The sequence below is a fragment of the Muscardinus avellanarius genome (assembly GCF_963383645.1).
Source record: "Muscardinus avellanarius genome assembly, chromosome: 5".
Taxonomy (NCBI): Eukaryota; Metazoa; Chordata; class Mammalia; order Rodentia; family Gliridae; genus Muscardinus; species Muscardinus avellanarius.
This window is the reverse complement of record NC_137790.1, coordinates 113726868-113738990: the sequence shown is the minus strand read 5'-3', so window position 1 is coordinate 113738990 and position 12123 is coordinate 113726868. Positions and strand designations below refer to the sequence as shown.

The window sequence follows — 12123 nt, the reverse complement described above, 5'->3', positions numbered from 1 at the left end:
TCGCATAGATGAATACGGTAGCAAAGACAACTTGAAGGAAAGTTAACATTTTTATATGATTTTGGAAAGGAAGCATCCTATCTTTGTCTTTTCTCATCTGCTTTGATTTATATCCGTCTCCTCCACAGCTCCGTTCCATTGAGCTACCCTTGGATTTATTGTTCTTTAATCCCATCCTTGTAAATGCCACATGATTTGTAGAGAGGGTTTAGGATTTGAAATTAAAGAGACTTGGATTTAAGTCCTAAATCCATACTTTACTGGTTATGTGACCTTGGGCAAGGTCTGTAACCCCTTGGTGCCTGCTTCCTCATCTGTGAAAATGAATAACAATATGTCACCTACCTGGCATGGCTATTTTGAGAACTGATTGAACTGAAGGGACTCACAGGTAGTAGGTTTTAAAAAAACATATATTTATTTTCCTTCCCTTTATTTTGTTACTAATTAATCTAATTACTCCTTCCTTTTTATCAAAAACCACTTATTTCTAACCTTGGCTAGCTGTTTGTTAATAGACACTAGGCTGCTGGCAGTTGATAGGGAGTAAAATACTGTGAACTATCACTATTTCACCTCACTGGGGACCTTATATCATATTGCTTTGTATATTAATTAAAAAAAACCTTAATAAGAATAACCACACTTTGATCCATTGAAATAATACAAAGGTAAATGTGAATTTTCAGAAAAAATTTCCCAAATTATAGAGCAAAGAGTTGGAGAGTTAAGTGTCATATAAAGAATCTAAGAACATCATATATTCAAATTTATGATTTTTCATTTGTCTCTCTCTCTCCATTTATTATAATAGATTCCAAGAGAGTGCTCTCACAACAGGACCATTATCCCTTGTAGATTTAAAGACTATTTCGCCAGTATTTTTTCTTGAAATAATTGAGTTTGCTGGAATAAACTATTCAGCTCAATATTTTTCATCTCCATCTAATACAGATGTATTTGATTCCTATAAATCTGAGTAAGGTCAGTCAAGAAATTAGACATATTTGTTTTCCACAGGGTACATAAGCCATTAAGTCATGTTGCATTTATTATAGATTATGTTTGCTATTTGGCAAGATAATTTGAAGGATTGAGAACACAGCTTTAGAACATGTAACACTGAGAAAACCACCAGAAAGGAGATCTGCGGCAAAGTGTTCCTATCATAAATACTTCCAGTAAATAAAATATTCTGCTCTGATTCAAGCACACATTTGCATATAAAATGTATCAACAGTATATTATTCTATATTGTGCATAATACTGTTTGTTTTTCTGGTTTATATATGCATATTTTTCTTTCATGAAAGTATCTGTCTATGTCACATAGTCTTTTCATTTGAAACTCATATAAAATGTGTATATTTTCCTATTCCTGTTTTCCTTCTAGCCTCAACTATGTGGATGTTTCCTTGGCTTTGTGCCCTTTTATCTATTTTGGCTATTGTTGGTATAGATACAGTAGCAAAGACCACACCATATGCCAAATTTACGAAGAAATCTGAGGGAAAAGAGATGCCCAGTGTCCTGAAGCCATCCAGTGGTTCACCTGCAGCAGAAGAGGGAAAACCCTCCAGAGACATGCCTGCGACGGCACAGCCGCTCACTGGCCCTCCAGCACTGGAGTCAGCCCTGGGCACTGCCACTCTCTCTCCCTCTGAGAACTTTACTCTAGACACAGATGGCTTCATTTTGAATTGCTGCCATTGCTGTTTACCCGTTGCTGGACAGAAAGGAGAACCTGGAAAGACTGGAAAACCAGGTATTTGAAAATACAGAGAACCATGTTCCTTATCTGTACATCTCCTTCTTTTTTTTGTAGAATTTTATTGGTGCCATAGAATACATCATGGTGAGATTCAAAGTGACTCATTGACAGATGCATATACGACATCTTTCGGTGTGGTTCTCTCTTCCTTTCCATACATGCTAGGAAGGTTGGGAGTAATATCTTCATATTTGAACATAATATTATTTGGTATGTTTCCTTTCTTAAGCCTCCTTTCCCCCTCCCCTCTTTCCTCACTTGTACATCTTTGGAGAGATGGGTCAGGGCATGGAATTGTGCCAGAACTATCTATACAGTCATGCGAATGGCAACAGGCCTGGATGTAACACTGTGACACTTGAAGATGACTGCTGTGCTGCCCGATGTGGTAGCCACCAGCCACATGTGTGGTTATTAATAAATAATAAATTAAAATTAAATAAGATAAGAAATTCAGCACAATGATCACAGCTGCATTTCAAATGCCCAAGAGCCACGTGTGGCCAGTGGCTATTTTATTGAGGATCACCAATATTACAGGACATTTTTATCATTGCAGAAAGTTCTATTGGGCAGGGCTCGCTGGAGCCAAGGTAGAGGCTTCCAACTCCAGCACTGGCGCTAAAGCCCTACATGTTGTACAGGCTTATTACCAGGACAGTCTTTTCATTAACGGCTGATTTAAAAAGTTAGATGAAAATTCCATTGCTTGGTAAGAATGTGTGCTGACTGATGGATTTTTTGAGTGTTATTTGTAGTTAGGATTAGAAATGGGATGCCTGTGAGGTGGAGAATGAAGTGTGGGATTCAGTTTGCTTCTCATTGAAATTCTAAAGCAACACTGCATCCTTGCCCGGCAATTTTCTCCATTGAACGCTGTGGGTTATGTATTTCAAAATTTCAGATGTCTTTAATATATACATAATGACTATACTCTCATTTTTATTGTAATGCATTTTGACTTTTACATGTCACATAGTGGTGAGAATTCAAGGTAAAATTAAGATCAGGATGTCAATTTCAAATTCACCCTTCCTAAAGAAAAAATATATATATGCAAATCTTTGCTGCATTTTGTCCAAAGAATTTAAAGTTATGAAATCAGTAATTTTGCATCTTCACAAGCTTTTCATTCATTTTCTCCCATTGTAGGGATCTTTTGAGAAATATGCCCAGTATTTATACAGAGCTGAATTAAGGGGTAAAGGAGATGGGGGTGGCCTGGGGCGCCAAGATTACAGGGTTGCTAAGATGTTATTGGAAAAGCCATGAGTCTGGGAAAGTCATATTTACCAGAACTTCTCCTAGCCTCATATTCAGCTGGCAAGCTGCTTGGGCATGGAAACCCTACAAACAAAGACAAGTAGCACAGCTGTCTGCTGAGCTGCTTTTCAAGCTCTGAGGTCTGCGACATCAGGTCTTTTTATTTCATCCAATGGTGGGATTGACTGGGTTATTCTGACCCACCCTCTCTTCTAAATCCATATGTCACCAGGCACGGTGGCCATGCCTGTAATCCCAATACTTGGGAGGGTGAGATAGGAGGATCGTAGGTTTGAGGCCAGCCTCAGCAATTTAGGGAGATCCTGTTTGAAAGTAAAAAAAATAAAATAGGGCTGGAAGGGTGTAGCTCGGAGGTAGAGAAACCCTGAGTTCAATTCTCAGTGCCAGATAAAAAGAAATGAATTCATGTGACAAGTGCTTTGAAGGTAAGTGAAGTTGTTACCCTGCTGGAGAGTCCATCTGTCTCAGTCTGGTTCTGCCATAAAACAAAGTGCTTAATGGCTCAGAATATGGAGTCTATTGTGGTCTTAAACATAGGGAAGCATCATTACTTATTTACATTTCAGTTTTCAAAATTGTAAAATTGGATAAAAATGACATTGGAATCATCAGTAAGGAGGTAATACATTCAAGAATTCAGTGTGGTGCCTGGAAGAAAATAAATGTTCAATAAACTATTCTCATTTTTCCAGTGAGCCATGGTAGGAGTATGATTCTGTCTTATGGAATGCTCTGAACCTGTATGAGAGGATTCTATTTTTGAGATTCAGAGGTATTTATTCCAGCTTTACTAGTGTTTTAGAAGACATCATTTCTTCCTCTCCTCTGGCCCTTTTCTCCCTCTCTTCTTTTTTCTCTCTTTCTTCCTCTCATAAGAAATCTAGCATAAGAGCAGCATTGAACAAAATGTGAAAAAGAAAAATAAACATACTCAAATCCAACCGTTCTAATTTTTCTTCATTAATTTTTAGTCCTTGGTCACATGAACACACAAACACACACATAAAATAGTCATCACATTTTGCATTATCTACTTTTCTGTGTATGTGGTACTGGGAGTTGAACCTTGGCACCTTCAGTCTATCATCTACAAGTTTTCATGATGTTGCTGAGGCTGGCCTTAAACTGAGATTCTCTTTTCTCAGCTTCCCAAGTACTGGTATTTAATATGTGTACCACCATGTACTTTTAGAAGTCATGAGTCTAACTTTATAAAGCTTCAGAAGAAACATATCTTGGAGTATTCAGATATATCTAATAGCCAGAACAGGTAAAATTCCATTTATTTAAAGTTTTATCTCTGGTTTCTCTCTTTAGTTCAATTATAATAATAGGTACTCCATGTCATGAATAGTTAGACTTTTAGTAGCATTTCTAATACTTGTAAAAAGGTTAAAATATTACATTTAACCTGATGATCTCATCAAAGTTTAAGGGGTGTTTTGAAAAACTAGACATTATAGAACATGTAAGTATAGAAACTGGAATCAAAACCAATTTCTAAGCATGGCGTGGTGGCGGACGCTTGTAATCCCAGCATCTGGGAGGCTGAGTCAGGAGGATCGTGGTTCGCAAACAGCCTCAGCTACTATTTAATGAGTCCCTTTACAACTCAGTGAGACCCTGTTTCAACATAAAGAAGAAAAAATAAGACTGAGGGTGTAGCTTGGAGGTAGAATGCCCCTGGGTTCCATCCCTAGTATCACAAAACAAAAAACGAAAAACTGAAAACCAAAAACCAAAAAACACAAGCCAATTTGTGTACCTTGAAGCCTCAGCCTTTATGTTTAGCCCTGCGGTGTTTACACAAATCAAACATAGATGTCCATCATACCTAGATATAAGGGGAACCTTCCTCCCCTCATGTCCTCATGTGCAGTTGTGTGCCCTCTACGCCAGCCTGGGCACATTTCCCTTAAAAGTATAACCACATCGGAGCTTTGGAGGCCTTGGCCGGGGAGACATTGCATTGTAAATTGTAGTTGGCCATCTTCCTTGCTCCTGTCGCTCTTCCTTGGCCTCTTCTCTCTCTGTTCCTCTACTCCTGCAATCCTTGTCTTCTCCAGGCAGAGGAGCTTAAACATCGCCTGTGGTCATCTGAGCCTGCCTCCTCCTTAACCTCCATTGTGAGCAATTTATTAAAGATTTCCTTCCAAACAAATACAACATCCTTTAAGAGAGGAATTCTATTAAATATAATATCCTCCATTCCATCAGCCTTAATTATATTAATTAAGATGAGATATAATTTCATCAGGTACACTTACTGATATGACTTTCAAAGAAGTGGGCCCTACATCGTTCCAATTGGGAAGCGAGTCTTATGCCTCAAAACACAATGGGAGATGCAGAAAGGATAATTACCCTCGGTTCAGGTGCCTGTGTGGTTTAGATGAGACAGAGGAACTGCAGTGCTTGGACGGTCAGGGAGAACAATGAGGTTTGAGCCTTGATCTCACCACTACCTGCCTCTCAGTCTCCTCTCAGCCTTGAGCACAACTTCCACTTTTTTTTTTTTTATTTTGGTATTGGGTAGAAAATACCAAAGTGGGTAGAAAAGTCCAGGCCTTTTCTACCTCTGAGCTACACTCCCAGCCATTTTTGTTTTTTATTTTGAAATAGGGTCTCACTAAGTTGCTAAAGATAGCTTTGAACTTGCGATCTTCCTGTCTCAGCTTCCCAAGTACTAAGATTACAGGCATGTAGCCGGGCGTGGTGGCACATGCTTGTAATCTCAGCATTAGGGAGGCTGAGACCTGGAGGATCGCGGTTCGCGGACAGCCTCAGCTACTTAGTGAGGCCCTCTGTAACTAAGTGAGACCCAGTTTCAAAATAAAGAATAAAAAATAGGGCAGGGGGTGAAGCTCAGAGGTCAAATGCCCCTGGGTTCCATCCCCAGACCCGCAAAAAAAGAAAAAAAAAAGATTACAGGCATGTACCACCATGCCCAGCTCTTATTTTCCTGTTATTTAAAAACACCACTTAAAAAAAAAATTCTTGTTTTTATGTAAATAATCACCTGCTATTTTTGTTTTTCTTCAGGAAATCCTAGTGTATTACTTGGGTCCTTGCTTAATGCCATTTTCTCAGGGAGTGATTACATAACTGTAAGTTAGGTTCTTTTTACCATTCTTAAAATAGGACTTTTCCAATTTTTTTTTTTTTTTGGTACCATCACCTGAAGTGTGGCAATTTTGACTCACTTGCATGATTGTTTATTCAATGTTTATCCTTCATAGAATTCCATCTTTGTGGGGTTAGGGACTGTTGACAGACTGATGGTTTATTCCTAACACCTAGTAGGGTGGTTTGTGTATAGAAATCCTCAAAAATGGCTTCTAAGTGAATGAAAGGGTCATCTAAAAGTGCTAGGTACCATGTTGTTGCTTCTAATTTGAAAGTGTGGTCCATATGAGCATAAGTGTCAGATAATCATTCTGTTCTTGTTTGATACAGCGCTGCTTCCCTGAATCATTTGATCACTGTCATGAATACAGTGACAAGTACTAATAGGCCCAATTTATCTATTCAGGTAGTACAGAATTGCAAATCAGGCAAAAGTATCTTTGCCTTAGAACTCTATAGCAGGTGGTTTTCTACAGATTTTATCATTAGGACATTGACAGTTATTGGTTTCAATAAAATGACTATTTCCCTGCTCTCTGAAACTAATGAATTTCAACAGAGAACTTTTCTGTCTTGATGGTCTTAAAACCCCACTTTTAGGTCCTAAAGGAGAGGATGGTAATATGGGGATTCCAGGACCACCAGGAGTCATTGGACCTCAAGGCTCAAAAGGCCAGAAAGGAGAAAAGGGTAGGTAATTCATTTCATTTCATATGAGAACTTCACGGGTATTCTGTATCATTTTTAAGGAGAGTAATTTGCAAAGTCATTAGGTTCCTGAAGGTGGGTCAATTTTTTAAGAAATGTAAAGAATATAATTAGCTAGTTTAAAATAGAACTATTAACTTTATAAGTAGCCAATTAAGAAATTTGAAAAGGATCTGGGAACATCTCTCTCTCTCTCTCTCTCTCTCTCTCTCTCTCTCTCTCTCTCTCTTGCACACACACACACACACACACACACACACACACACACACACACACACAGTTTTTCTGTTTTTCATTGGCTACCTGGCTGACCCAGTGACTACAAGCCACAGTCAGTCTCAGGGGAAGAAGGGTCCTTTACTATACACTCTATGTGGGCTCTTTCTTTCAGTGCAATTAATTTCATACTAGATAGAACCGATGAAAGCAGGCAAAGCTCTAGACTGTTAGCGTAGGGGTATTGCCTACTTTCTAAAGAGAGTTCAGTATTTACTGTGGGTCACTCTGCAACTAGAGGCAGTTGATGGAGAGCAGAAACATAACTGAAAACAGAAGTATTAAGCTGAGAACAGAGACTTTATCTTGCCTGGAAATTGAGGACAACAGAATAGATATTTCTAGGCTATTTACTATCAACAACTATTTATAGTTTTGAAGACTTTCATAGATCTTTTCCAGCTCAGAAATTTTATAATTCCATAAGTGTAACAGTAAAGAAGGCTTTATACCCCAGGAAATCCCTGTTGGTTAAGTGCTTGTAGGGACTGAGGAAAGATTACAGATTCCCTAGGACATTGAGAAATTCCTCAGTGGATACTGGCAGCCTGTATAGAAATACCATCTATCCATCAAGTTCAATGTTTTAGCCTCAGTGTCACACGTCAAAAGACCTAATATCATCTATATATCACTCTCCACATGGCTTGGGAACTGCCTAAGTCATTTCTGCTGGAACATTCAGTGCAGTAATTACTGACAAAAGATGCTAAGGTAAGAGAGAACTACTTTGCTCTTGTCAGTGATGCAATTTTTATTCTCGGAAGCATTTAATCCTTTTGTCGCTGAATTATGCTAGCAGAAAACCCTGTGAAAGAAAGATGAGTGATGAGCCTCCCCAGTGATTCATACATTCTGGAAGCTTGACTTCTGGAAGTAGAAGAAAATACGGGGAAGTACCATAAGGTTCTTAAGAATATGCTTTGATGGAGGATCAAAGTAGAAATTCATTCAGCCAGTCTCTATATAAAGTGGCAACTCTACTTTCCTTTTACTTTCAGACTTAGCTTGGACTCTTGGTTAAGACTGAAAGTTAAGAGAAATAAATGAGTTGAATGACTGCTTTCTGGTTAAGCAGTATTTGATTGAGTAAATTCAGTGTAAGTAGTTAAACCCCTTAAATAAACTTGAGAACCCCAAATCCTTGAATGAAGGTCAATCTTCGATGATTGACAAGGATTGGGACTGGAATGGGTCTTTCACTTCCATTCAGAGTATGGGTCTTTCAAAATGCACCCAAATATTTTCCTGGATCTCTGAGTTAATTTCCAAATTTTGTGTTATAGTTGGAACAGTCACAGAAGAGTTAGATTCTTAAGGTGACCTATGGTGGGATTTCTTTAGTTGGTTTTGTGAAATTAGAGGGAACTTATTCTTATCATTTTATATTTGATCTAGGATTTCCTTCTCCTTGACAAAAAGGAAGTGGAAAGTGTTAGTCATATCATAAATATTAGAATTGTCAGACTGGTGACAAACAAGGTTATATGCGGTCATGTTAGTCTGTATAAACATAAACTTTTTTTCCACACTTCAATTTCTTCTGTGATAAAAGTCATCACAAAAATATCTTCCCAACTGTTCTTGATGGGAAGATGCTATAAACTCTGTAATGGATGAAATGTGTTGTTATATGAACCATCCTGTTATATAAGAGGTGGTATTAATATCAACTGAAAATTTTATTTAGTAAACATATGAGTAAATAAATATTAAAAACATAATTTAAACTCATAAGAGCTTGGAACAATAAATTCTCCATACAAATTAGCTATTGCCATTTACAATGAAATGAGTCTGTAACAGTATAGTTCTACTGTAGCAGGAGGAACTTCTACTCAGGCCCAATATAAAATCTATGTTATGATGGTACGGCAAGTATCTGAACACCCAGCCTTTTCACTATTTTTTAATTATTAAAGTTGGATATAAAATGTCCCCCAGAAAAGCTCACTTGTTAGGCAATGAAAATGAAGCCAGGTTCGAGGTAGAGTGGCTGGAAATGGATCACTGGGGCATATGGCCTTGGGGACTGTGTCCAGGGACACAACACTCTCTCTCTCTCTCTCTCTCTCTCTCTCTCTCTCTCTCTCTCTCTCTCTCTCTCTCTCCTTAACTCCCTCTCTCTTTCTCCTTCCTGCCACCATGGGGTGAGAGTCGATTTTTTCTCCAACATGCCTTGAGGCCCTGCAGCCAGTTGCTTCTGCTTTAGAGCTGGCTAACCATGGACTGACCTCTGAAATACCCAAACCATGAGCCAATAAACCTTTATTCCTCTAAATTGTGCTTGTCAGGTATTAAGGTCACAGCCATGAAAAAGCTGACTACAATAAACATAAACACAAATATATGTAATATAAGCAGGGTGTGATGAGTTTTATGAGATGTAGAGTGAATTGTACTTGAAGGGATTGACAATGATTTTTTTTGTGTGTGTGCTAGGGATTAAACCCAGGGGAATTCTACCTCTGAGCTACAATTTCAACCCTTTTTATTTTGAGAAAGGGTCTCACTAAGTTCCTAAGGGTCTCACTAAGGTTTGAGGTTGGGCTTGAATTAACGATCCTCTTGTCTCGGTGCCCAAGAACTGGGATTACAGGTGTGTGTCCACGTTCCTAGTTTGGTATTGCCTTTTGATTCCCTTTAAATGGTTTACCATTTTAGTTAGAATTAAACACTCCTAATGATCTTCAGTAAATTCTTTCTCCATGTTGTTTTACCTTTAAACCATATTGGTTAGAAGAAACACTGAAATGTGACATGGATGTGAAATATATATTTTTAGGTATATCAAAAATTATATAGTGGAAAAAAGTTAATCTTGGTATCATTTTAGGACTAAAGGGAGAACGTGGGGACCAAGGAATGAGTGGGGTTCCAGGATATCCAGGAAAACCAGGAGAACAAGGTATAGTACGAACTACCTCTATTGTGTGGAGTCATAAATGTAATAAGGCAATTATCTCCGCTCTCTCTCTTTTTTTTGGTGGTACTGGGGTTCCAGGAAACCCTTCTACCTCCGGTCTACAGTCCCAGACCTATTTGGAAACAGTATCTCTTAAGCCAGCGAGGCTGGCTTCGAAACTGCTGCGTGATCCTCCTGTCTCCGCCTCCCAAATGCGGGATTACAAGGGTGCGGCACCACGCCCGGCGTTAATCTCTTTTTGTACTGAAAGTTTTCAGAAAGTTGAGATGGACATATAAATCAGTATCATGCTTCCAATAATTCAGTGTGCTGATTGGAGTAAATCTAGGAGTTTAGAGACTAGGTAAAAATATCTGAGCTTTCCCTCTCTGTTGAGCTGAAATGGAAAAAAAAAAAATTTCCTGAATATTTCTGGGCTTCACTCTCTATCCTGGTAAGATTTGGGGTTTGGATGGATGGTTTGGAGATTTAGAATGCTTGAGTTGATTCAAAATACAAAGCGTAATGGAATACAGGAGGCAACTCTAGTTCAAATATTTTTATTATCTTCAAAGTAAGAACAGACTACCTATGTAAATTATGAAAATAAACTATTGTTTCTTGGAAACATTGACTTTCCCCTTTCTGAGTGTGTGGCATGTTATAAAATACTCATTGAATTTATGGTTCCTAGGCACAACCTAGGAAACCCGAAAACCAGGTCCAAGTTAGCAGGTTTTAATTCCAATATTTGAAGCTCTGTAGTAATAGCATACTGTCTCTAGGTTATATGATCTTGAACATTGTCTTAATTTTACATTTCAGGTGGACTTGGTCTCAAGGGGGATAAAGGAAACGTCGGCTTGGCAGGAGCCGAAGGGCAAAAAGGCGCAAAGGGGGACCCGTGTGGAAACGGCACCAAAGGAGACAAAGGAGACCCGGGGCCTGTGGGCTCCCCAGGCCTGAACGGAGGGCCTGGGGCCAAGGGAGAGAAGGGGGAGATGGGGCAGAAAGGCTGCTGTGGAAATCATGGCGGGCTGGGAGGAAAAGGGCAAAAAGGTGAGGAGGGGATGAAAGGAGAGAAGGGAGACCCTGGGATGGAGGGCCCAAGGGGCCCAGGTGGTCTGCCTGGGGCCAAAGGCGATCCAGGTGGTAGAGGAGAAAAGGGGGAGGTAGGTCCTCCTGGCCTTGTTGGACCAGCTGGGCCAAAGGGTGAGCTTGGGAGCAAAGGGGTCCGAGGTCCTATTGGGAAGAAGGGCTCTCGAGGCTTCAAGGGATCTAAGGGCGATGTGCCCAGAGCCCGGCAGTCAGCTTTCAGTGCTGCCTTATCAAAGCCATTCCCCGCTCCCAACATCCCTATCAAATTTGACAAGGTTCTCGCTAACGACCAAGGAGATTACAGCCCTGTCACTGGGAAATTTAACTGCAGTATTCCTGGGACATATGTTTTTTCCTACCACGTGACCGTGAGGGGCCGACCTGCTCGAATCAGCCTGGTGGCCCAGAATAAGAAGCAGTTCAAGTCCAGAGAAACCCTCTATGGCCAGGAAATAGACCAGGCCTCTCTCCTCATCATCCTCAAATTAAGTGTAGGAGACCAAGTATGGCTGGAAGTGTCAAAGGATTGGAATGGGGTGTATACCAGCACTGAGGATGATAGTGTTTTTACTGGCTTTCTTTTGTACTCAGAGGAAACTTCTGGAATATCACCATAAATTCGAGTTTTGAGCTAGAAGCTGTGGTACACACCTGGAAGATTGCAAATTTGAAGCCTGCCTCAGTAACTTAGTGAGACCCTGTTTCAAAGTTAAATATAAAATAGATGTGAAGATGTAGCTCAGAGGTAGAATGCCTCTGGTTCAATCCCTAGACCCACAAAAAGAGAAAGAAAAAATGGGTCTTGAAGAGTATAGTTGGAGCCGGTAGTGGTGGTGCACGCTTGTAATCCCCGCGCTTGGGAAGTGAAGACAGGAGGATCGTGCAGGTTAGAAGCCAGCCGCGCTGGCTCAAGAGACCCTGTTTCCAAATAAAATTATAAAAATAGGTCTGGGAG

The 12123-nt window shown here is 39.7% G+C and overlaps 2 protein-coding genes across 2 annotated transcripts in view; one reads left to right on the top strand and one right to left on the bottom strand.

Moving 5' to 3' along the window:
• The window catches only part of B3GALNT1 (beta-1,3-N-acetylgalactosaminyltransferase 1 (Globoside blood group)), a gene marked incomplete at its 3' end in the record, with an annotated part of 569595 nt that overhangs the window by 444115 nt on the left and 113357 nt on the right, over window positions 1-12123 (bottom strand). The gene's annotated exons all lie outside the window — the stretch shown is intronic.
• Window positions 1402-11785, top strand: OTOL1 (otolin 1; the record flags this gene model as incomplete). Its single annotated transcript, XM_080696884.1, has 4 exons — window positions 1402-1765; window positions 6782-6871; window positions 10002-10073; window positions 10896-11785. The coding sequence occupies 4 exons, from the start codon at window positions 1402-1404 to the stop codon at window positions 11783-11785; spliced, it is 1416 nt and encodes a 471-aa protein (XP_080553010.1).